At 43.1% G+C, this 25,807-nt stretch overlaps 3 protein-coding genes across 6 annotated transcripts in view; 2 read left to right on the forward strand and 1 right to left on the reverse strand.

Moving 5' to 3' along the window:
• LOC135259338 (serine/threonine-protein phosphatase 2A 55 kDa regulatory subunit B gamma isoform) overlaps positions 1 to 136 on the reverse strand; it is a 99,498-nt gene extending 99,362 nt beyond the window's left edge. Inside the window, exon 1 of the mRNA XM_064343589.1 lies at positions 1 to 136. The gene's annotated coding sequence lies outside the window, so the exon portion shown is untranslated.
• On the forward strand, positions 120 to 25,316 carry man2b2 (mannosidase, alpha, class 2B, member 2). Of its 2 annotated transcripts, none has more exons than XM_064343585.1 (19): positions 120 to 391; positions 1,175 to 1,321; positions 1,567 to 1,672; positions 2,872 to 3,044; positions 3,337 to 3,452; positions 3,986 to 4,163; positions 4,758 to 4,956; positions 5,085 to 5,275; positions 5,601 to 5,775; positions 6,139 to 6,275; positions 6,784 to 7,046; positions 7,343 to 7,534; positions 8,663 to 8,906; positions 9,471 to 9,581; positions 10,467 to 10,659; positions 12,947 to 13,093; positions 13,552 to 13,664; positions 13,828 to 13,945; positions 24,871 to 25,316. In XM_064343585.1, the coding sequence occupies exons 1-19, from the start codon at positions 260 to 262 to the stop codon at positions 24,960 to 24,962; spliced, it is 3,027 nt and encodes a 1,008-aa protein (XP_064199655.1). In that variant the 5' UTR covers positions 120 to 259; the 3' UTR covers positions 24,963 to 25,316. The 2 variants fall into 2 exon arrangements, with proteins under 2 accessions (XP_064199655.1, XP_064199654.1); XM_064343584.1 differs by lacking the exon at positions 24,871 to 25,316 and adding an exon at positions 15,376 to 15,809.
• The window catches only part of LOC135259339 (uncharacterized), a 15,883-nt gene continuing 9,495 nt past the window's right edge, over positions 19,420 to 25,807 (forward strand). The window contains exons 1-4 of one of the 3 annotated variants that reach the window (XM_064343593.1): positions 19,420 to 21,033; positions 21,411 to 21,782; positions 22,388 to 22,507; positions 22,936 to 23,822. In XM_064343593.1, coding sequence (XP_064199663.1) covers positions 20,898 to 21,033; positions 21,411 to 21,782; positions 22,388 to 22,507; positions 22,936 to 23,114 — 807 coding nt within the window. In that variant the 5' untranslated portion in view covers positions 19,420 to 20,897 and the 3' untranslated portion in view covers positions 23,115 to 23,822. Of the gene's footprint in view, positions 21,034 to 21,410; positions 21,783 to 22,387; positions 22,508 to 22,935; positions 23,823 to 25,807 lie in introns of those variants that run through there. The other 2 variants (XM_064343594.1, XM_064343592.1) reach the window with 2 other exon arrangements.

Raw genomic sequence — 25,807 nt, forward strand, 5'->3', positions numbered from 1 at the left:
TTTTTGTGATTTACATGTAGGCTATTTAAGGTGTTTGTTGCTTTGGCTAGTTACTTGAAGTAGTTAATTTCTTGTTCTTGAACTTTTTAACATTTGAACACTAAAAAACAAACCTTTTATTTTGCTGACTGCAAACATTTGCGGCAGATGGTTTGAACCCTCCGCCGCTCCGTCGCATGACTGTCACGTGCGACAGTGAAATAAATACATAGGGAAGTTGAACAACGCTGGACAGAAACACGTCGTTTCTGTTTTGACTATGATCTCAGTTTGTATATATTTCGTCGTTGTGCATATAGCCTTAGGTGCTCAAAAGAATGGCGTGGATAAAATCCAGACGTTTGTTATCCCGCACAGTCATATGGATGTCGGCTGGGTGTACACAATACAGGTACAATCGCATCCGGAAGACATTCACGCTCAGCAGATAACATTGCTAGCTTACTGGCGACTTGTCAGTTTACGCTACATTAACAATACAACTATGTTGTATTTTCAGTGAGATATGAAATGTTTAATTAATGATATTGATGTAGTCCAGTTTCTTTCAACGAAATTACCTGTCAACGGTATAACACGCACAGTACTAGGCAGACTCGGTTGAAACATTGCAAGGCACTTTAGAACTTGACAGGCTCCGTTTCTCGTGCCCTCGCCGTGCCTGTCATATGACCAACCTATGTGAGCCAGACTTCCCTTGCTAAATAAAACATTGTAGGTATGCACAATATCACAATAATGTCCCACACAGCAGCTTCTGATCAACCTTTGTTGTACGGTACATAGCTTTCAAAATGAGCTTTTGGTAAGTCCTCGCTGTTACTGTCCATGCACGAATGTTTAGGGTTGCTGTATGCTTTAATGAACCTGAATACGTCAGTATTAGACACCGTAGCAGTTTCTTAATTTTAAATTTCTCTGTTGTTGCTATAATATATAACAGCAGCGGCAACCAACCTTGTTCCTGGAAATCTACTGTCCTGTAGGTTTTCCTTCCAACCCTAACAAAGCAAACCTCACTCAACAGCTAAAGATCTGCATTCAGCTGCTGATTGTTAGAGCCAGGTGTGCGAAATTGGGGTTTACATGAAAACCTACAGGATGGTAGATCTCCAGAAACAGGATTGGTTACCAGTGATGTACGGAGACTCAGGCATGCCCCTTTATCTTGCAGGAGAGCATGCACGCGTACGCCACAAACGTTTACAGCAGTGTGACAGAGGAGCTAACCAAGGCGAAGCACCGTAAGTTTATCGCCGTGGAGCAGGAGTTCTTTCGTCTTTGGTGGGACTCTGTGGCCACGGACAAGCAGAAAAAGCAGGTGCGTCCTCCTCAAAATCTGTTACCTGAACAAAAGGAATTCTGTTGTCCCAAGTGCATGCTGGTGCTAGAAGATGTAATGGGGCCCCACGCTTAACCTGAATGAGCAGTTTTTAGGATGCTCAAGGGTATATTAGCTCCCCTTTTCTCGAATGTTCCGTCTTTTGAATGTCAGTGAATGTTAATGTTCTGCAGTGAACCTGCAGGTGTCCCACCCATTAACCCACCCTTGACACGCTCCTCCAGGTGCAACAGCTCGTCAAAGAGGGGCGTCTGGAGTTCATCATAGGAGGTCAGGTGATGCACGACGAGGCCGTGACGGATCTGGACGATGAGATACTGCAGCTGACCGGTAGGATGAGCTCGCGTCCAATCCGTTTATGCCGCTGAATGTTTTACTGAAGGCTAAATACCTCGCTCATGGGTGCAGGGGCACCTGGTAGTTAAACCCACGGCCTTGGAGGTTACAAACCCAGATTTCTAACTACTGTGCTACACTGCCACCTTTAAAATGTGAACTTTTTCTTGGAAAACAGCAGCAAACAGTTTTTTGTGTGCGTAGACTACATGCATTTAGCAGATGCTGTTAGCAGGACGAGGCTGTACTTCAGTGTCCTTCATAGCACGGTATATGACTGTATCATCCTCTGCTTTCCCAAGGGAGTGCTACACTTCTAATACCCTTCAGGACCGTAGTAACTCCCCGTGTCTTTAACAGTGGTGTTATAAACACTCACTATGCGCTTCATCTCATTTTATGTCCTTTAATCTTTGCTCATTAAAGCTAGTCATCTAGAATGTGTGGTCTGTGTAATGAGCCAAAAAGTGGTGTTTCTAAAGCAAAATGACTCTGGCTGAGATTATATTTCCCCATCTTTCCCCATATATATTTCCCCAGGTGTAATTATAGGTCCACTCCTAAGTCCAGGCAGAGCAAGTGCACGTAGATTTTTGTGTAAAATCTAGGTGGTTGCAACAGTCCTTCTCATATCATCCATATTTCATATTTGAAAGTATAATTGATCAACTCTTGTGTTGTGCACTTGATCCATATATGCTGTCATTTACTGTAATCTTTCGGTTCTGGGCTCCCCAAAACAATGCTTCATTAAGAACAAGCATCGGCACCTTATCCTCCTTATCATGTTTAAGCTAGCGTGCCGAAGCACACCTTTGCCACAGTGAGTGGGTTTGTTTAATTGGCATGAATGTGATATGTGAGCCTGTATGTGGTACCAGAGAACATACACAGAGATGTCCGCTGGGGTTGGCAGATGACCATTGGCTAAGGTCTGATCCATTCAAGTTCAAGCCACCATATTGGGCAGGATTACAATGGTGCCCATGAAAGTAAAATGCAACCAAATCAAAATCCATGCAGTGCTATGAGAATATAACCTAGTTTTATTCTCATAGCACTGTATGGATTTTGATTTGGTTGCATTTGACACAAACAAGTTAAAAGTATGTAGAATTTTGCCCGTTGAATATGGAAATGATGGATGATGATGTTGAATACACTTATATTCCCCCCCCCCTCCCCCCCCCCAGAGGGCCACGGGTTTCTGTACGAGACGTTTGGGGTCCGGCCTCAGTTCTCATGGCACGTGGATCCGTTCGGAGCCTCCGCCACCACCCCCGTCCTTTTCGCCATGGCGGGGTTCCACGCTCACCTCATCTCTCGCATCGACTACGACCTCAAGGACGAGATGCAGAAAAGCCAGGTGCGGCGCTCTGTGGCTCACTGTGCTCGTGTACCAATGTACTGATCTAATCAGCGTGCCCTGGTGGCAGTTGGTGTCATTCCTGAGGCTGATGTTGTTTTTGGCCACAGCACACACTCGTTCATTATTGGACCAGACATGTCACATGAAGTGGCGTCTGAAAACCAGTCAGGGATTTGCATGTTCAGTGCAGATTATTGATTGCCTGAATTTTAAGTAGACCTAGTTCTGCGGATACAGTTGAGGAAGTATAGCTCTAGTGACCATATCTCTGTGCTGTGACTCTGAGCAGGGGCTGCAGTTTGTGTGGAGAGGGTCACCCTCATTAGGGGAGCAACAGGAGATCTTCACCCACGTCATGGACCAGTTCAGCTACTGCACTCCGTCTCACCTGCCCTTCTCCGACAGGTGGCCCGGCTCGCCTGAGCCTTTTCCTCTTCCCACCCGTCCTGTTCTTATGTCTCCTCTCCTTTCCCGTTCCACTTGTTTTCCTGATCTCACCTGGCCTTACTCGCCCTTAGCCTCTCTCACCTGTCGCCACCCTCCCTCACATTTTCTTCTAACCCCGTCCTGTCCTCGCTTGTCCTTTGCCCTTTGCTCTTTGCCCTTTGCCCTTTGCTCCTCTTACTTGCCTCTGTCCCCATTTCCCCTGTTGGACCATCGCCCTGTCTCACCTGGCCCTCTCCTAATCCAAACTGCCCTTTCCTGTCCCAACTGCCCTCCCCTCTCCTACCTCCTCACCCTGTCCAAGGAGGTACATTCTTCTTCCATTAACTTTACATCTTGATAATGATGAGATATTTATTTTGCTGCATCAGTCCTATGAGAATTTGTTTTATCTATAACAGTAAACCCCTGTGAGAGAAGTTTTGTTCATTTAGATAATTTTACGTTAAATGGCCACAAGATGTGAACCTTTTGTTTTCTTTGTGATGTCACAGGTCTGGGTTCTATTGGAATGGTGTGGCGCTGTTTCCTGATCCCCCCAAAGATGGCGTTTACCCCAACATGAGCCTCCCTGTCACCGAGAAAAACCTGCACTTGTACGCGCAGACCATGGCAAAGAACATCCAGCAGAGGGCAGCATGGTTCCAAACCAAACATGTGCTCTGGCCCTGGGTTAGTCACTAAAGAGACGGCCGCGTTTAGAATGATCGTTTGCACCTCTATAAATCCTGTAAAGCAGGGATGTCAAACTGTATTCCAAGGGGGCCACAGTGTTTGCAGGATTTGATGGGTTTCTTTCAATCATTAGCCAATTAAGACCTTGAGAACAAGATGTTTGGATTCCTTAGGCAGTCAGTGACTTAAATGGAACTTTTGTTGTTGAGAACATCCCAAAAACCAGCGGACACTGCGGCACTCCTGGACTGGAGTTTGACACCTGCGCTGTAAAGCCTCTGAAATTTTCTCTGATGCTCTATGCTATTTTTGTATTCATGCTTATAGGGTAGTGTGAGAGTGAAAGTACTTTTTTAATGAAGTGCTAGGTAAAGTGATTAGCATAAAATGTTGAAAGTACCTTCCATACCAGGGTGAGTAAAATGCCTTGCTCACTGCTGTAAGCAGCTCCTGCCCATGGGGTTTGAATCCACAGCCCCTAATGAACCAGGTCACAGGATCTGTGGCCTAATGACCATCGCACCACTTGACTGCTCTATGACTCTTTAATGGGTGTTTCATCGATTGTAATGCAAGACATTTGCCCTACAGGGCTGCGACAAGCAGTTCTACAACTCTTCAGTGCAGTTCCAGAACATGGATCCGTTGCTGAACTACATCAACCAGCACAGCGAGGAGTTTGGCGTAACGGTGCAGTACGCCACCCTCAGCGAATACTTCCAGGCCGTCCACCAATCAAATGTCACCTGGGAGGTGAGGGGAAGCCAAGACTTCCTTCCTTACTCCACTGGTAGGTCTGTCCTCTGTGCGCTGTGCAAGTGTTCCTGACCTTGTCCTGACCTTAAATTGAATTCAAGTCATTTCAGTCCATATCATTCTGAAGGCATTTTGTACTTTTTCCCCCACCCCCCCCTCCAGAACCTTTTCAGGCCTGGACAGGGTTCTATGCCTCCCGGAATGTTCTGAAGGGCGTGGCTCGTCGGGCTAGCTCAAAGCTCCATGCTGCGGAGTCTCTCTTCACGCGGTACCGCGCCAGTCTCCCCGACGGTCCGGTCCCCAAGGAATGGGCGCTGGAGAAGCTGAGGGCCCTTCGCTGGGCTGTCTCTGAGGTGCCTGAATGAAATATCAGTACTGAGATTGAACTGTTTTCAACAGCCTCTGTGTTGGCAAACTGTCTACTACACGTGTTGTCTTGTTAGATTTGGAGTCCAGCCACGTTAAAGTTAATTAAGCGTAATTAAATATTGATGCATACCAAAATGTTCCACTACTGACATAATTAAATAGTCAAGATTTAACAATAGCCATACAATTTAGGAATGCATTTTTTGTTTTGTTTCAAGAGATACATCCAACCAAAAGTGCAGTAAATATATGTAACCTCATGTTCAACTCCTCATCAGCAAAAAAATAAACCCTTCCGTCTCTTCACAGGTTCAACATCACGATGCCATCACAGGCACAGAGTCACCGAAGGTGGCCGACATGTACCTGCAGCACCTCACCCAAGGCATGATGGGAGTGGAGGAACTCCTGGCCGCGCTGTTCCTGCTGCCACAGGCCCTTGATCCCTCTGGCGCCCTCTACGGACAGCACAGGAGAAGGGCAGGTGCTGTGTAGATTTCGCTCATTTGCACTGCTCACTATGGACGCGCTGGGTCAGTTGGGATAGAGGTTTGAATGCTACCTTTCAGATGCAGAGGTGGCTGTACAATCCTGTGTCACACTTATGGCTTTTGGGCAGTTATACTGCGAGGTTTACATGTTTTTTTTTTTTTACCACCACCTCCAAAAGGAAGACAGATGAAAACAACTTGATGGTACCTTTTATATTTCCGATATCTCTAATTTTCATTTACTTTATTTGCTAAACCCATTGTGATGTAATGAATCGTATCAACCATAAGGCCAAGATGTTGGCGGTTGTTCTCGGCGTCCAATACTCCTTCGCTGAAATCTGTGTTTGTAACAGGTTCTTCTCCGGACCCAGAGCAGCACATCATTGTTTACAACCCCCTGGCGTGGAACATCACCACCTTCGTCAACGTCACGGTAACGTTCCCCATGGCAACTGTGTACGATGAAGATGGACAGCCCGTTCCAGCGCAGGTATAACAGGCTTCGTATCTGTGTCGAGCAGAGCCAATGTGCTGCCCTCAGGGCTGTAGTCACTTACAGATTGTCTTTTTTACCCATCACTGTGGCATTAGATGCTTGTGGTTGCGTCTGTTTGAGGTAGCGGTGTTTCCTGTCCAAATGTCACAATAGGTGTTTTTTCTTCTTTGTCTAATGTCTCCTCATGTGCCAGTTTGTTAAGCTGTTGTGCTATTTGGACAAGCTCATAATATTTTGTGGACGAATCAGGGACAGTTTGCATCACTGCCGAGTCACTGTATCTCATGCACTTAATGGACGACCAGACTACACGCCCATATAAGGGTCCTCCTTTTCCCTGCTTTGCAGTCTCAGGCTCCAATTTGTTCAACATGGCAGCGTCCACAAACTGCACTTCCCAGGGTTCAAAACGCTTATCTCCGAGCCCACAGAGAGTGGACGGGTGATGTCACAGTGACTTGGTTCATATTTTTTCTACGGTCTGTGGTCCTGTCCTCTACAGATCCAGAGGGCGCCAGAGTCCAGCACCGCATACGACCTGTTCATCATAGTGAGCCTGGGCGGGCTTCAGCACAGGCAGTATGTGATCAAATTCGCAGATTCGCCGTCCGAGAGGACCACGTACTCGGCCACGGTGGTGCCGTTCCAGCGACAGAAGGTGAACCCATCCAAAAGGACCGGCCGGAGACTTCTCCCCGTGCTGAATGAATGCTACAGGCTCATGTTCGACCAAGACACAAACATGCTGCATAGCATTAAAGACATGTAAGTTTCCCCCTGGTGAGGTGTCAGACTGCATTTCCCATCATGCTTTTCAATGGATGGGGTGACCTGTGCTGAGCCTGGGGTTGTCTGGTAATTATTATTGTTAATAGTCATAGTAATAAAAGTATAACACAATAATATAGCAAAACCTGGACACACATACTTGTCAAATTATGAGTTTTAAGATCCAGTCTGAAAGCTGCATTTCATGCTGCTGCCCCTGTAATGTTTTTCAGTTGTCACAGTAGCTAATACAGTAGGCTAAAGCTTGAGCACGCAGACGTGTCACTCCACAGGAAAACCAAGCGCACTGTGAGGGTGACGCAGGATTTCGGTGAATATGTCGTCAACGGGGACGTCCACACAGGGCCCATCTCCGACAACTACATCTTCAGCGCCAACGGGTCGGCCACGCCCGCATACAAATCCGTCGGGATGGAGATTGTGCCGGGAACGATGGTGACGGAGATCCGACAGTACTTTTACAGGTTAGAAGTAAGGCTGTCAAAAGTGCCATGAAATTGAGTTTGAATATTAGCTTTTGTAATTAGTTAGAGTTCGAATATATTCGAATATCATTAGCCTATAATTAACAAAACATAAGCTGCTTATTGTCGGGCGCAATATGCACGTGACGCTCCCTCTAAACTGGCCTACATGTTATTTTCCACGAGCGGGCAGTAGAATAGAGGACATCGGTGAACTTTAATACTAGGTTACTACATCTGGGGCCTCATTTACAAAACGTGTTTTAGATCAACTGTGCGCCGTGTGCGTAGAAAATCACGTCAAAGTAGCGATTTAAAAAATTTCAACATGACTCGATTTGACCGTGGAAACTCGACAAGCTCATCTTCAGGTCTCACTTGGCATGCCCGCTAATAAGTTCGTGGGATGAGATTTGCGAAGCGATGGTAATCCACATACTTTACGGTTGATAAACAAAAGTCCGAATGAGTCAATATTAGCTTGTAACTTAATAGAGTGATTATTAGAATATTTTCTAACTTCAATATCAAGCGCCATTGTTAGAAGTAAATGCGTGAGCTACTCTAAACAGTCCTACGCGTTATTTCAGCTCAAAATGGCACTTGTCTAATTTAAACTAGCTCCCACACTCTGGAGGCTCATTAGAAAATATTAATCCAACTGTTTCGCCTTCGTTAGGAAATCTGTCATGTAGTGAAAGACTTCACATGACTCGATTTGACGTGAAAGTTATGTTGCTCATATCGAGTTTCCTCTGCTAGCACCAATTAATTCATTTTATAAATAGTCCCTGCAGTTTCATGACCTAATGTAGTTTGGTCATGCAGTTGATTGTTTTTCAAAAGGAAGAAGGAAGGAAGGATAGTGCTTTCAGCAAGCTGTCCTCCTTTGGAAGAAATTGAAACCCTCTCAATTTCATGTGTCAACCTGTTCCCTATGTACATGGATAGAGTGTGTGCATTTCACATATTTCACATGAGCATAGATGGAAGGCCTTTTATGTAAGAGCATCACACTTCAGCAGTGTTGGGGTCAGAAAATAAGTCCTGCCATGTGTTTCTTCCACTTGGGAACTCAGGCAGCTGATTTCACTGAGTAGTTCTACCTCCTTGCTCTTCTCCCCGCAGAGAGCACAGCGATGAGGACTACGCGTACGCCATGTACACCAGAGTGCCGGAGGGGTTTAAGGGCCGGGTGGCGTGTCACCGCATCGAGCAGAGCTACAGGGTGGGGCCCCTGGGGGTGAACCGAGAGGCCGTCCTGAGGACCAGCACCGGCCTGTGCAACGACAGGACCGTCTTCACCGACAACAACGGCTACCAGATGCTCAAGAGGCCGCACAGAGCCTTCGCTAACAATTCAGTGGCTAGGGTACGTACCGCGCGACGCGTGCTAATCTCTCCCCTCTGACGGCTTAGGGCGGTGATGGAATCGGTCTTAAGTGTGCTGTAGTGGGTGGGGCGAGGGTAGGGTGCTGTTGATAACTGTAAGTCACACAAACCTGTCGATGGCTTGCTAAAGCCTCACTCTCCCATTGCTAACCTACAGGCATATTGTTCCTCATTTCTGCTTGCAGAATATAGCATAATGAGAAGTGCAATTTGTCTTGTCTAATGAATGGAATTTTGTCTTTTAGTGCGTAGAACGGCTACTAGTAAATTCAAAAAACAGTAGTTGTTACTGTATCCCTGGCATCTTGATCTGTTGCCTCAGCATAGCTAAAATGGCCTCCAGACAAAAGAAAGACGAACCAATCTGGCAAAGCCTACAAAATTCTGTAAACATTATGTTTGCTCTTCACAGTGAAATACAGTACAGCTACGATTTGGAGCTGCATGGATGTCCTGGGAAAGATGCCCTGTTCTGCTGAATTCTACCATCTGACCTGACAGAAACTCATAGACTGTCTTTTGCTTTTCTTTTGTGTGTTCGTAGAACTACTACCCCATGGTGCGGGCGGCATACATGGAGGACGGCTCGACCAGGCTGGGCTTCTTCAGTGAGCGGCCTCACGGGGTATCGAGCCAGGAGCAGGGTCAGCTGGAGGTGAGGGGCCGGGGCGTGGCCACACACAGCCGCCATTGTGTCCATGCAGTCGGCACAATGCACGCAATGCAACATCAAAATGTTATTTTGATGCTATTCACATGAGGAAGGGCTTAAGGCTACACACTGGTGGAGGAAGTGGGACGATAACTTCGAGGATACGAGTGTGATTCCCACGGTTGGCTGACGTCCTGGAGTAAGCTACCTGACTTTAGGTCCTTTTGTTGGGGTCCAGCTGTGTAAATGGATATATAAATAAAGCTGTGTAAAGCTCTTTGAATAAAGCTGCCTGCCTAAATAGCACAAGAATAATAACCGATTGGAAGAATTGTTATGGCTTTCTTCATACGCTTTCAGGTTAGCTGTGCCATATGCTAAAATTGTGAGGCTTCACCTGGAATATGAGCAAATCGGCATCGGCAGTGTTTTCCCATTTCCCTGGTTCTCATGACCTTCAGTAAAGCCACCTGACTGTCACCTCTTCCTCAAATTGAAATACATCGTGTTTCCTCCCGGTTTCCAGTGATGATGCGGTGGTCAGAGCTTCGCCATAAGGAACGCAGTGAATAAAGTTGACTTATAGTGTGCTGAAACATGGTGTGACTGGGTACATTTGTGACAGCGTGTTGTCTCGACGTACCGACCGTACAGGCTAGCAGCAGAAGTCTGTATCAGACCTGACTTGCCGTTTGAAATGGCTGTTGTATTAATACATCCAGGTCCCTGTATCCTGAGTGGCTGCAGAGCTTCAGTCTCAGTGTATGTGTTCTGAGACACGGTGTTGAAAGGAGCAGGTCTCCACTGCGTGGTGAAAGGTCATGTTTGGAGTGGGCTGCAGTGAGTCACTGAGGCGAATGACGTTGGAGGGGATGTCATCTGTGTCAGGTGATGCTCCACCGACGCCTGTGGAACAACCAGGAGTGGAACCTGGGGTACAACCTGACCCTCAACGACTCCTCGGTGGTGCGTCCTGTGCTGTGGATGGTCCTGGGGTCCCGGGCCGCATCTGCGCCGCTGTACCAGAGGGAGGCGCTGCTGCTCCAGCACCGGCCTGTGGTCATGCCCATCGACACACCCCGTGAGTGGTCTACCTCCTCCCCCCTCCCCCCTTACGCTGTGGGCAACTGCTCTCTGCCTGTGAAAGTACTGAGGTTCTTCTTTATTTCTAAAAGTATTGAAATTAACTGTACACTCCTGGGCAAAAAAGACTGGGCCAAGCCCAAAATGGCAAAATATTAAGCTTTTAATTGTCTTAACAACAGATCATTGGTCAGAAAATTAGCAAGAATTAAACAAATGCACTCCTGAGACCTCCTGTGCCACCATTTGCTCGTTTACTTTTGCTGCAGTGAACTGTTTGGGGAAAAGCTAGAAACAGGGAAATTCACTTATATAGTCTTCTTGTACACAAAGATAAAATCATGATAATGATTAAAATGCTTGATGTAAAATTCAAACTAACACGTCTGGGTGTAAAACATTTTCCAAAAATATCTTCTAGGATGTTTTTTTTCTTAAAAGATTAGTCATTATTTGGTTATCTGCCACACCTAATGCAGCCCATCAAGGGCCTGATAACAAGCTCATAAATGGAACCAGGATTGATAGAGCAGGGAAAGATCTACAGTATGCAGTGTTGTGAGTCCCACGGTAAAGGAGCGAGAAAATCTGCTCCAAAAAAGCAAAATAACATGCAGGGGTTGCTGTCAGAAACCGCATAGCTGGTCTTCGTCAGGCCAACTGTAGCTATTCTGAAATTTTCGAGACCCTAAATGCAGAGGAAATCCCTATTTCTCTCTCAGCTATTAAGAGAATAGGTCAATGCTTTGAAACAACAGGTAATGTTGCCCAAAGGCCCAAAGCTGCATCATGCAGGGATGACCACCTGCTGAAATTTACAGTTCTCAAAGACAGGAAAAAAAGCCTACAAAAACTGTCAGCAGAATTCAAGACCTCAGAAAACAAGACTCTTTCGAGAAGATAAATAACCAGAAGGTTATCTAATGCAGGTTTTGTGAAGATGTGTTAAACAGCCATTGCTGTCTCAGAAAAATATCAAATACAAAATGAAGTTTTTGGCAGAATATGGAAAGTTTGATTCAGAGTGGTTCAGCAGAGTTGTGTGTTGTGATGAATCATGATTTGAGTTGCATGATGATGCTCCAGAGAGGTGTCTTCGAAGATCTGGTGAGAAATACAATAGTGAATGCATCTCTACCACAGTTAAGCATGGAGGAAGAGGTATCATGGTGTGGGGAGCCTTTTCAGCTGCTGGTACCGGTGAGCTGCTTCACTGTGAAAAGTCAATTAATGCTTTGGAATACAGGAGAATATTGCAGAAAGGCTTGCTTCCCACAATTGAAAAGTTGTTTGTTAAAGAGGAATAATCAGATGTTATTTTTCAACAAGACAATGCTCCTGCCCACACTGCAAAGACCACCAAAAAGTGGCTTGAGAACAAGTCCATCAGGCTCATGTTTTGGCCTGGTCAGAGTCCAGATTTGAACCCTATAGAGAATATTTGGTCTCACATTAAACACAAACTAACTGAGAAACATTTTTCAGCTACTCATCAACTGCCATGAACAATGAATGGAACAACATTGACTCTTCTTTCTGTAAAAAGCTGTCCACAAGTTTATCCACAAGGCTTCAAAATTTAAAGAAATCAAAGGGAAAAGCTATCCCATACTAAATTACTTTGTCTATTTGTTTAATTCTTGCTAATTTCCTGACCAATGATTTGTTGTTAAGACCATTAAAAGCTTAATATTTTGCCATTTTGGGCTTGGCCCATCTTTTTTTGCCCAGGAGTGCATGTGCGTGTGTGTGCGTGTGCGCGTATGGTCAACACATGTTTGTGTAATTCTATAAAATGCACACATGCATGCTGTACTTTTCATCTCATTTAAATCCTAGTGAAATCACTTCTAAGAGTGGAAATAAAAGCTTGAAAATGATGAAAGGGAGATGACGAAACTGAGAAAGTGAAACTGTTGTTTGTTTGTTCGCTTTATCAGCGTAAGATAAAGTTGTGTTTTCAGTTAGTGCCCTCTCAGTGGAAGAGAAAAGATTCTTATAAAAGTAAATGAGAAGTAGCATTGTAGTACTTTCAGAATCTGGTTAAAATGGGTTATTCCATAGCATAACTTCTCCTTAATGATGCATTGCTTATTTTCTATATCCTCTCTACTGGTTATACTATAGTGGATGGAGTTTTTTTTTAAAATCAAATAAAAAGAGAAGGGCAGCTCATTTTCGGGAACTGGATGCCTCCCCAGAGTTGCAGTTTTACTTACTTTTCAGGAAGTCGGTGCCCCACCATATTGGTGGTTTTACTTTGAGGGTGTGACTTTTACCCTCAGAAAAGGCCTGGACAGCGCAGGAGCCTCGAAACAGAGACCCGGTCATCCCTGTGGTCCTTCCCCCGAACCTCCACCTCCTCACGCTGAGTGTCCCAGGCTGGGAGTACAGCACCAATCACACCCAGAATCTGTGGGACATCTCAAGAGGTGTGGAATAACTGCAGACTCCCCCTAGTGCTCTATGTCACAGTCAATCAGTCTGTTGATCGTTGAACCAGCCAATCACCAAACAACTTTTAACACATAGCCCCACTTAGCCTTGCAAAGACTTAATGATGTTTAAGATACTCTTCTGAGGAAACTAAGTTCTCTGTAGGATCTATATACTGTAGATGTTCTTCAACCGTTTTGATTTTAATTTGTCACAGAATGGTGTTACTTGCCTCCCTAAGAAAAAAAAAGTATTTTTTTCCGTCATTACTGAATTGGAATTTATTTGATACTAGTTCAGAAGGCCATCACATGAGAAGGAGAAGAAGATTCATTACCTTTATTTGTAGTAAAAATGTGCGCAGTGTTGGCCTATTTTCACAATAATGACTTTTGTTAATGATGAAACATTCGGAGAGTGTACCGGTAATGTACCTGTGAATTTCTGTGTCAAGGTAAGGAGAAGAAAGCAGAACCAGACTTTAATCGGGTTCTGCTCAGGGTCATGCACCTGTTTGAGGTTGGAGAAGACCCGGTACTGTCCAAACCCACCACCATCAACCTGCAGGTGACAGACGACAAGATTATATAAAATGACATAAAACTAAATTATATCCCCCACAATCGCATCTGAAATTTTCTTACTGGATACTTTCTACGTCTAAACGTATGTGTCTGAATAATCAACGTGCTGATGTAATATGGTAGATATTCACTTCCTGCACGTACAGGAAGTCCTTCGAGGATTGGGCGAGCTGAGTTCAGTGGAGGAGCGCTCTCTCACGGGCACTTGGGATATCTCAGAGCTCAAGAGGTGGAAGTGGAAGACCATGAGGGGCACCAAAGGGGGTGAGATGAGCCTCTGTGATAATCTGCTCAACGGTGAAACCGCCCAGAGCACATGTTCCACCATCTGAACGTTCAGTGTTCTTAGTATAATCAAAACATCCTTTGGGTTTACACCTTATTGCAGTGGTTCTCTAACTCGGTCCTGGGGACCCCTGATAATGCTATTTTTTTGTTCTAACCACAATTGAAATTCCAGAATTTAATAAGCTGTTCTTTGTTTTCTTCTTATTTATGCTTTTCATGTTATTGAGGGATTATTTTACCCACTTAAGCCACATCGTCTGAAATACCTGGATGCCATGAAGAATAAAAGTCCCGCATTCGTATTGTGCTTATTGTGCTATATTGCAAACGATTACATAAAGAGGTAATTTCACTGATCAAGTTAAATACTGAGGTGATTCAGTTGGCCCTGAATTGGTGAATGTATGGAGCATAGCCACTAAAACTAACCATTTAGTAGATGATGAAGAATTCTAAGACAAAGCAAATGGTGACGAGCCAAACCTGCACTCTGACAAGAACAAAAAGAAGAAAATAATTATGAAAGAATTCAAACGCAATTATAAATGAATTCACACAAACAAATTCAACAACCTTTACTGAGCAAGAGATTGGCTGGAAAAGAAACCCAGTGAAGACGATGTGGGTGCACAGGGCCGAGTTTGAGAACCACCTGCTGTACTTGCAGGAACACAAAGTGAATGGTCCCGTGTTAGCCCAGCGCTGTAAGGTCATGCATCAGGGTTTTTTTTTTTGTACATCAGCAGCCGCACCCTTGACCCCAAAGCCATTTCAATGTCTGTGAGATATCTATAATCTCTTCAATATCTGGTGCAGTCGAAAGGGCCGGTGCGGGTGGAGTTTCCTGTGTTAACCCACCACTACCATTTTGTTAAGTAGAATCCTGATTACTTACTGTAATAAAATGAATGGGGTAAAATAAAAATGAAAGCAGTAAAGTCTTACTGCTTTCGCCCATCAAGTTGAAAAAAAAGAAAAGAAACTTAAGCAGGGTGGATGGTCTGTGCTCCTTTTTTTTAATTTAAATTTTTTATAAAAAGAGCTATCGGTCATAATATAACTAGTTTAATCGGCTGTTTATGCAATATAGTGTGAATTTGTTGTATTAGTCTTGAGGGCAATGTTTAGGCAATACTGTCTGTGCCAAAATTAGTTTCTGTTAGATTTTAGCACTGCCCTTCAACATCCTGTTTTTTCTGCAGCGTGCGTTCAACTAAGCATGACCTGTCTGACGGCTTTTAAATTCAGATCAGAACATCCGATGTGCAAACTGATATTTAAATGATAGAAATAAGTGATCTTGCGAACCCAATTAACAGTGGTACAGTATAAAGTGCGAGAGACTTGTAGCCTTTGAGACAGTAGCCTTCGAGAAGCTGAACGGTTTGTGTGCGTTTCTGTTTCAGCGGCGGCTTGCTCTCGATGTGGAGTAACCGATGACTTCAGCGTAACTGTGTCGCCAAAGGAAATCAGAACCTTCTTCATCCGCTTCAAATAATCGCCTGATCGCTGAATTCGTCTTCTGTGAAGATGATAAAAATCGTAACGCCTTCCTTTAAACTGCTGCTTGGGGAGTGAGACTTCTTGAACTCTGTTGGGGGAGGAATTAAAATGGGCGGTCAAATCTCTGACTTGTGGGAGAAAAATGGCCACACATAAAAATCCTACGAATGGTTCAAGTCAGAGGAATATTGTTGGCGAGTGTTAGCTCCACCCAGCTCATTGATCATTCATTGTCAAAAGTAAAAATCCTGACCGCTTCAGTGTAATTGTTATTTTTGATCTTATGCAAACCTTGCCTTTTGTAAATATCTCCTTCAAATAAAGATGTTACCATGCAGTCTGTTCACTTTTTATGAAATGCAGTTCTGCAGGTACCTGAAGACAAAGAAATTATACAACGTGTTTATCTGCTTGATCGCCACCATTTTTTAAAAATTTTATTTTATTTTTGCTACAATTGCTTTGCCAGTTTTGCTTGGAGCATTGTAAGATGGCTCTTTTGTGTGCTAAGAAAATATAAAATGTTTGGTTGAGTGGTTGATTTCCTGTTTCGCCACTGCACTGAAAATGGTTGCCTCTTCCTGTTGTTTGGGCAGGTGCACTTTTATTTTAAAAGCCAATCTTTAATTCTGCACACCATCCTCCTTCAATCTGGGGCCATGTTTGGAGTTTTAAACTGCAATAATTCTGGAGGTGGATCACATTTAGGTAGCTGGAGACCATGCTTTTCCCTATGACCTTACCCTGTGTTCCCCGTTATTTTCCTGTAGTTTTTTTATTTGTGACAGAAGTGTGATAAACTAGCGCTAAAACAAAGACGCATGCGCAGACTCACCCATAGGTTGTAACTGCGCAGTGTCGGTTAATGAGATCAAACAATTGATCCTCAGCAAATTAAACGGAGTGGCAGTTATGTCTGTTCTTCAGAATGTGCTTCAGAGTGCTTTTATTTTTTTTGGCCTCTTTTGTAAGGCCTCTTGTAAGTATGGCTCTTTATTCAAATTGCTTTTCATGGTAAAAAGTTACCACGTTCTTGTGTGGTAGCTTGTTCTTCCTATTAGAAGGGCGTCAGGCTTTATTTTGTGCGTTCAAAAAAAGTTGTGTTTTTACTGAACTGATCAGAAAATGATTCTGAAGTATCCGTATTTTCCAAATTGCAAGCAGCACTTTAAACACATTGACTGTAAACTTTTTCATAGTAACATTAATAATTCCAGAAAAAAAAATTTACCTCTTAAAAAGTTTCAGTGTTGCATCTGGTAAAGCTAAATTGTTATGGACTTTTGCAGTCAGGGTGGTTTGGAGTTTAAACCACCCTGACTGTTATTCGTGCAATCATGGTAAAAAGAAAAGTCTCTAAACTTAGTTACATTATCAGTATAATCTATTTTTTATATTTCAATATTATAATCTAGTTTCTTAGATTTTTACATTTTTTCATGGGGACATTTCACCATATAAATATATTATTATATATATTGTTATATATTATATTATTAGACAGCCTGGATATTTTGGTGATTTTTAAAAGCTGACATGCTTAATTTTGTGTGTTCTGTGTGTTTTATGGTGTTTATAATACATTGGATGACAGGTCCAGGAGCTGTGATTTTATAGCGAAAAGGCAGAGAGACAGCACACAACACAAACACTAATTCCAAGCAGACCTGGTTCAAATACGTATTTGTTTAATCTGGTTCAATACACCAGACGAGATCAGTAAAGCTTAGAAAACTATTTGAATTCAAAACAAATATGTATTTGACCCCAGTCTGATTCCAAATCACATCGTTAAACACTAATGCTGATGAAGTGACGTGTAAATTTCCTTCTTCTCCACACAGGCAATAATGAGGCCTTAACTGTGACCCAGTCCCCTCCCAGTATAACTGTGAAGGAGGGGGAGAAGGTTCACATGCAATGCTGCTGGGGGGGGACTCTGAATATGGAGCGTGTGCGAGTGATATGGAACAAGACTAACACATCTAGTGTTATAATAAATACTATGCATTACAAAGACAATGCAACCTGTGAAAGAAAGGATAAATACAGTTCTTGTTTTTCTGGAAACTGTTCCAAGTTTAATATTTCAAGTGTATCTACAAACAATACAGGTGTATACCTCTGTAAAATCACTATCGAAATTCCCATACATAAAGAAGGCAATGGGTCTGGAACTCAACTAACAGTGAAAAGGACACGTAATCCATCCACAAGTGAGTATTGCATGCTGTAAGCACAGTACAGTGAGTAGGGATGGGGAGAATGTACGATATTGGTTAGGTAACTGGGCTTCTAACTCTGAGGTAGGGTTGATTCCTGATTGGGGCTTCAAGTTTTAAAATGAAAACCAGTTTCTGCAAGTGGACCACATTTAGGATGTTGGGGATCGTGTTTATTCCCTATTTCCCTATCATTGTACATCTTGCATGTGCAATAGACACTGACAGCCCTTGGCCATTGTTCTGATTGTTTTAGTAAAACTTCAGGAACTTTAATTAACCTGCTGTAGCCTGTGAGGATGGGTAGGAGGTTGGATGATACATGCTTGCTCTTCAGCTCGGAATTTAGATGTATTACCAGCATGTATTTTGTATATTCTATGTTTGCCTATGTCAGTTTTGTGTGACCTGCTGCAAGGCAGATTGTCTATGGAAACAATGATAATTTACTGCTTCTTGTTGCACCAACAGAGGAAGCTGGAGGCGGCGTGAAGAAAGCTGGAGACAAAGTGAAGGAAGCTGGAGGCAGTGTACAGGAAGCTGGAGACAAAGTGAAGGAAGATGGAGGCAGTGTACATGAAGCTGGAGACAACATGCAGGAAGATGGAGGCAGTGTACAGGAAGCTGGAGGCAAAGTGAAGGAAGCCGGAGGCAGCGTGGATAAAGCTGGAGACAGCTTGGAGGAAGCTGTAATTTTCATCTTGCGATGTCTGCCTTTTCTCACCCTCCTGATGGCCGTGTTCTGCCTGTGCAGGACTGAGACTAAAGCTCCAGGTACTCCATGCTCTCAGTCACCCAACACAACAAATTACCCTGTTCTAAAAATCAAATGAAACATAATGAGGAGCACATGCTGACATTTTGACTCTGCTGTGTGTGGATGCACTGCACTACATAACATTTTGGATTGTGTCAGGCCCTCAAACCCACCCCTGAGTTACAACCCAGTTTCCTAACTATTACACTGTACTGCCGCACCTCAGCAGCATTGATTTCACACTTTGTAGGCACTTTATGTCCATAAATATGTAATGTACCCTGGATTAATTGTTTGAGCTATTCCTTTTCACAAATGCACCTGCAGTAGAACAAAAACGCAAAACTGTAAAAAGGCCCTTGGAGCTAAAAATCTTTTTCATTGAGCTTATGTGCATGATTTGTTCATCTGTATCTCAGCTCCAGAGAACAAGGTTCAGGAAGGTTCTGTAAAAGAGGATGAAGAGGAAGACGAAGCTCTGATCGAGTCTTCCACTTTGCTCCTGGAGGCCGCAGCACCTGCAGATGCTGAGGTGGCGGACGGAAGTATTGGGGTTTCCTGCTCCGCTCCTTCCTCGGATGTCCCAAACCAAGACTGAAGAGTGTGGGGAATTACCGTGGCATCATACATTGATCCAGGTATGAAACGTAAGTCACTGATTTCACAGATTGGGCTGTGTTATCAGTGACTTACTCTTCATACATGGGCCAGATAATGAGTTGACTGCCAGTAAGAAAAATCTTTCAGATTACTCACATTTAAAAAAAATAAGCCTTTCATTTTGAAACAATCAGAACACAATTCTTACTTCATGTACCTTTTTGTTATGATTTCTTTTGGCAGTCACTTTTGTTTAGGGACATGTTTGGCTCAAAATCCTTAGAGATCTGCAGAATATTTTCAAATTTTACCGGCATCTAAAGAGTTAATGTATATTAATAGTGTATTTGTAATTCAAGCTCATTGCTGCAAACCTCTATCAATTCTGGAGAGTGCGGACTGGCAAACCTTCTCCTCTGCAGCACATGAAGGAAGTTGCTGCTTTTTTTCTCATCAGAACCTACCCACGCTCACAGTTATTTACGGCACTTTTAGTGACACCTCCTTAAGACATTTTGACACCTCTTCAAAATGCAGGGTTACCCTGAGTTTTTTGTTCCACAGTAACGGCGGTGATGTGACCTGTCATAATGTGCTGTATGACAACAACATATGTTTGTAACCTTATTATACTTTCTTTTATTTTTTACACCTTTGTAAAAAAATGGTAATGGATGTGACCAATAAAAACAGCAGAATTGTATGTTAATGTACAATTTAATACTTTAATACTGCACGGTACTGTATTGCATTGTTTCTGCAATCTGCTTGAGAGACTGATATCGTAACACATTTTATGCTGATCTCCTCCAGTCTGTCCATAATGATGGAAATGAGGAAATGACATGTTTTAGATTTTTGGTGAAGATAAGCATTTCTTTGTGTATAATTTACCAGGTATATGTGAACCTATAGGTTAATTAGCTCAGTTGTTATCAAGGGTGGACAAGGAGGAGATGATGACGGATGATGATAACAATCTGTGTGTGACAAAGTGAGTCAGAAGAAGAGCCTGACTATTATTAAGATGGAAAAGTAACAGGAAGTGGCAGTGATATTTATAGTTTTTTTGATTCAAAATGTATTTGTGTGTAAAAGGAAAGAGAGAGAAATAGTGCTGTAGTAATGTATGATACTGTGTGTTTTTTGCGTGTGCTTGTGTACATACACTCACCGGCCACTTCATTAGGTGACAGGAGTGGCACCCGGTGTGGTCTTCTGCTGCTGTAGCCCATCTGCTTAAAGGTTTGACGTGGTTTGCATTGAGACATGCTCTTCTGCATACCTCGGTTGTAACGAGTGGTTATTTGAGTTACAGTTGCCTTTCAATCAGCTCGAACCAGTCTGGCCATTCTCCTCTGACCTCTGCCATCAACAAGGCATGTTCGCCCATAGAACTGCTGCTCACTGGATATTTTCTCTTTTTCTGACCATTCTCTGTAAACCCTAGAGATGGTTGTGCGTGAAAATCCCAGTAGATCAGCAGTTTCTGAAATACTCAAACCAGCCTGTCTGGCACCAACAACCATGCCACGTTAAAAGTCACTTAAATCACCTTTCTTCCCCATTCTGATGCTTGGTTTGAACTTCAGCAGATTGCCTTGACCATGTCTACATGCCTAAGTGCATTGAGTTGCTGCCACGTGATTGGCTGATTAGATATTTGTGTTAACGGGTGCAGTTTGCAGTTGAACAGTTGTACCTAATGATGTGGCCGGTGAGTGTGTATGTGTGTAGAGAGATTTTGTGTGTGTGTGTGTGTGTGTGTGTGTGTGTGTTTGTGAGTGTAAGACAGAGAGAGAGGGAAGGGCTAAGCTGTGGTTAGCTGAGTGACTGCGAGAGGAAGATGACTCCAGCGGGGCCCGTGCGTCTGAGACTCAGAGACTCACGGCTGTGCACTGAGCGCTCACGACGGCGCGGAGACATGTCCCATCTCACTGTCCTCCTCTGCTGTCTCATCCTGTCCTTCCTGTCCTCCTGCGGTGAGTTCATCCTATGGGCTCCTTCTGCATTCACATGAGAAACACACAGACACACACACACACACACACACATACACAACGGGTGCTGTAAGCATGTTTGCGTATCTCTTGGCACTGTGCTGTTAGCTATGGACCCTCTCAAAGGAGGAGGTAAACTTTGATTATTATATCGTCAGTCTAATCAATTTTGTTAGATCTCTATGTAATCTATTTTATTTATTTATTTATTTTTACATTTTTGGTGGGGAGTTTGTATATATTTTTTGCGATACATTTTTAAACAGCCTGGATATTTTGGTGTTTTTTTAAGTTGCCATACTTCTTCTTGGATTTATTGTGTGTGTTTTATGGCTTATACTGTAATTTTCCCCACACAGGCAATAATGAGGCCTTAACTGTGACCCAGTCCCCTCCCAGTATAACTGTGAAGGAGGGTGAGATGGCTCAAATGCTGTGCTGCTGGGGGGGGACTCCCAATATCGAGCGTGTGCGAGTGCGATGGAACAAGACTAACACATCTAGTGATATAATAAATACTTTGCATGAGAAAGACAATGCAACCTGTGAAAGGAAGGATAAATACAGTTCTTGTATTTCTGGAAACTGTTCCGAGTTTAATATTTCAAATGTATCTACAAACGATACAGGTGTATACTTCTGTAATATCCATATCGAAATTCCCATACATAAAGAAGGCCAGGGGTCTGGAACTCAACTAACAGTGAATAGGATTAACAATTCATCCGAAGGTGAGTATGACATGCTGTAAACAGAGCACAGGAGGGATGGGGGCAGAGTAGCCTGATGTTTTGGGAACTGGCAATGGGTCTGGAACTCAACTAACAGTGAAAAGGACACGTAATCCATCCACAGGTGTGCATAGCATGCTGTAAACGCAGTACAGTGAGTAGGGATGGGGAGAGTGTAGCATAATGGTTAGGGAACTGGGCTTCTAACTCTGAGGTAGGGTTGATTACTGATTTGGGGCATACTTCAAGCTTTAAAATGAAAACCAGTTTCTGCAAGTGGATCACATTTAGGATCTTGGGGATCTTATTAATTCCCTAATTCCTCATCCTTGTACATCTAGCATATGCATTAGACACTGACGGCCATTGGCCATTGTTCTGATTGTTTTGCTAAAACTTCAGGAACTTTAATTAACCTTCTGTAGTCTGGGAGGATGGGTAGGTGGTTGGATGTTACATGCTTGCGCTTCTGCCCTGAAATTTAGATATTAGTATTACCTGCATGTGTTTTGTATATTCTATGTTTGCCTATGTCAGTTTTGTGTGACCTGCTGCAAGGCAGATTGTCTATGGGAACAATGATAATCTACTGCTTCTTGTTGCAGCAGCGGAGGCAGCCGGTGACAGCGTGATGGAGGCTGTAATTTTCATCTTGCGATGTCTGCCTTTTCTCACCCTCCTGATGGCCGTGTTCTACCGGTGCAGGACTGAGACTAAAGCTCCAGGTACTCCATGCTCTCTGTCACCCAACACAACAAGTTACCCTGTTCTAAAAATCAAATGAAACATAACGAGGCGCACATGCTGACATTTTGGCTCTGCTGTGTGTGGATGCACTGCACTACATAACATTTTGGATTGTGTCAGGCCCTCAAACCCACCCCTGAGTTACAACCCAGTTTCCTAAATATTACACTGTACTGCCACACCTCAGCAGCATTGATTTCACACTTTGTAGGCACTTCATGTCCATAAATATGTAATGTACCCTGGATTCATTGTTTGAGCTATTCCTTTTCACAAATGCACCTGCAGTAGAACAAAAACGCGAAACTGTAAAAAGGCCCTTGGAGCTAAACTCCTTAGCACTTGGATCTAAAAACCCTTCTTTTTCATTGAGCTTATGTGCATGATTTGTTCATCTGTATCTCAGCTCCAGAGAACAAGGTTCAGGAAGGTTCTGTAAAAGAGGATGAAGAGGAAGACGAAGCTCTGAATGAGTCTTCCACTTTGCTCCTGGAGGCCGCAGCACCTGCAGATGCTGAGGTGGCAGACGGAAATATTGGGGTTTCCTGCTCCGCTCCTTCCTCGGATGTCCCAAACCAAGACTGAAGAGTGTGGAGAATTACCGTGGCAACATACATTGATCCAGGTATGAAATGTAAGTCACTGATTTCACAGATTGGGCTGTGTTATCAGTGACTTACTCTTCATACATGGGTCAGATAATGAGTTGACTGCCAGTAAGAAAAATCTTTCAGATTACTCAAATTTTTTTTACAATAAGCCTTTCATTATGAAACATTCAGAACACAATTCTTACTTCATGTACCATTTTGTTATGATTTCTTTTGGCAGTCACTTTGGGTTAGGGACATGTTTGGCTCAAAATCCTCAGGGATCTGCAGAATATTTTCAAATTTTACCAGCATCTGAAGCGTTAATGTATATTAATAGCGTATTTGTAAATCAAGCTCATTGCTGCAAACCTCCTCTATCAATTCTGGAGAGTGCGGACTGGCAAACGTTCTCCTCTGCAGCACATGAAGGAAGTTGCTGCTTTTTTTCTCATCAGAACCTACCCACGCTCACAGTTATTTACGGCACTTTTAGTGACACCTCCTTAGGACATTTTGACACCTCTTCAAAATGCAGGGTTACCCTGAGTTTTTTGTTCCACAGTAATGGCTGTGATGTGACCTGTTTAATGTGCTGTATGACAACAGCATATGTTTGTAACCGTATTACACTTTCTTTTATTTTTTACACCTTTGTAAAAAAATTGTAATGGATGTGACCAATAAAAACAGCAGAATTGTATGTTAATGTACAATTTAATACTTTAATACTGCACAGTACTGTATTTCATTGTTTCTGCAATCTGCTTGAGAGACTGATTTCATAACACCTTTTATGCTGATCTCCTCCAGTCTGTCCATAATGACGGAAATGAGGAAATGACATGTTTTAGATTTTTGGTGAAGATAAGTATTTCTTTGTGTATAAGAAAAAAAAATGAAAGAATTCAAACGCAATTATAAATTAATTCACACAAACAAATTCAACAACCTTTACTGAGCAAGAGATTGGCTGGAAAAGAAACCCAGATGATGTGGGTGCACAGGGCCAAGTTTGAGAACCACCTGCTGTCCTTGCAGGAACACAAAGTGAATGGTCCCGTGTACATCAGCAGCCGCACCCTTGACCCCAAAGCCATTTCAATGTCTGTGAGATATCTATAATCGCTTCAATATCTGGTGCAGTCGAAAGGGCCGGTGCGGGTGGAGGTTCCTGTGTTAACCCACCGCTACCATTTTGTTAAGTAGAATCCTGATTACTTACTGTAATAAAATGAATGGGGTAAAATAAAAATAAAAGCAGTAAAGTCTTACTGCTTTCGCCCATCAAGTTGAAAAAAAAGAAAAAAAAAAAAGAAGAAACCTACGCAGGGTGGACGGTCTGTGCTCCTTTAAAAAAATAAAAAAAAATTTATAAAAAGAGCTATCGGTCATAATATAACAAGTTTAATCGGCTGTTTATGCAATATAGTGTGAATTTGTTGAATTAGTCTTGAGGGCAATGTTTAGGCAATACTGTCTGTGCCAAAATTAGTTGCTGTTAGATTTTAGCACTGCCCTTCAACATCCTGTTTTTTCTGCAGCGTGCGTTCAACTAAGCATGACCTGTCTGACGGCTTTTAAATTCAGATCAGAACATCCGATGTGCAAACTGATATTTAAATGATAGAAATAAGAAGTGATCTTGCGAACCCAATTAACACTGGTACAGTGTAAAGTGCGAGAGACTTGTAGCCTTTGAAACAGTAGCCTTCGAGAAGCTGAACGGTTTGTGTGCGTTTCTGTTTCAGCGGCGGCTTGCTCTCGATGTGGAGTAACCGATGACTTCAGCGTAACAGTGTCGCCAAAGGAAATCAGAACCTTCTTCATCCGCTTCAAATAATCGCCTGATCGCTGAATTCATGGTCTTTGAAGATGATAAAAATCGTAACGCCTTCCTTTAAACTGCTGCTTGGGGAGTGACACTTCTTGAACTCTGTTGGGGGAGGAATTAAAATGGGCGGTCAAATCTCTGACTTGTGGGAGAAAAATGGCCACACATATAAAAATCCTACGAATGGTTCAAGTAAGAGGAATATTGTTGGCGAGTGTTAGCTCCACCCAGTTTGGAGTTCCCGACAGCTCATTCATTGCCAAAAGTAAAAATCCTGACCGCTTCAGTGTAATTGTTATTTTTGATCTTATGCAAACCTTGCCTTTTGTAAATATCTCCTTCAAATAAAGATGTTACCATGCAGTCTGTTCACTTTTTATGACATGCAGTTCTGCAGGTACCTGAAGACAAAGTAATTATACAACGTGTTTATCTGCTTGATCGGCACCATTTTTTAAAATTTTATTTTATTTTTGCTGCAATTGCTTTGCCAGTTTTGGTTTTGCTTGGAGCATTGTAAGATGGCTCTTGTGTGCTAAGAAAATATAAAATGTTTGGTTGAGTGGTTGATTTCCTGTTTCGCCACTGCACTGAAAATGGTTGCCTCTTCCTGTTGTTTGGGCAGGTGCACTTTTATTTAAAAAGCCAATCTTTAATTCTGCACACCACCCTCCTTCAATCTGGGGCCATGTTTGGAGTTTTAAACTGCAAAAATTCTGGAGGTAGATCACATTTAGGTAGCTGGAGACCATGCTTTTCCCTATGACCTTACCCTGTGTTCCCCGTTATTTTCCTGTAGTTTTTTGATTTGTGACAGAAGTGTGATAAACTAGCGCTAAAACAAAGACGCATGC

The sequence above is a fragment of the Anguilla rostrata genome, chromosome 7 (assembly GCF_018555375.3).
Source record: "Anguilla rostrata isolate EN2019 chromosome 7, ASM1855537v3, whole genome shotgun sequence".
In the NCBI taxonomy this organism is placed as follows: Eukaryota; Metazoa; Chordata; class Actinopteri; order Anguilliformes; family Anguillidae; genus Anguilla; species Anguilla rostrata.

Coding starts and splice junctions, on each gene's coding strand:
- man2b2 (XM_064343585.1), top strand. CDS start 260: ATGATCTCAGTTTGTATATATTTCGTCGTTGTGCATATAGCCTTAGGT. Junction 7,047..7,342: donor CTGCATAGCATTAAAGACAT/GTAAGTTTCCCC, acceptor GTCACTCCACAG/GAAAACCAAGCGCACTGTGA. Junction 13,946..24,870: donor CATGAGGGGCACCAAAGGGG/GTGAGATGAGCC, acceptor TTTCTGTTTCAG/CGGCGGCTTGCTCTCGATGT.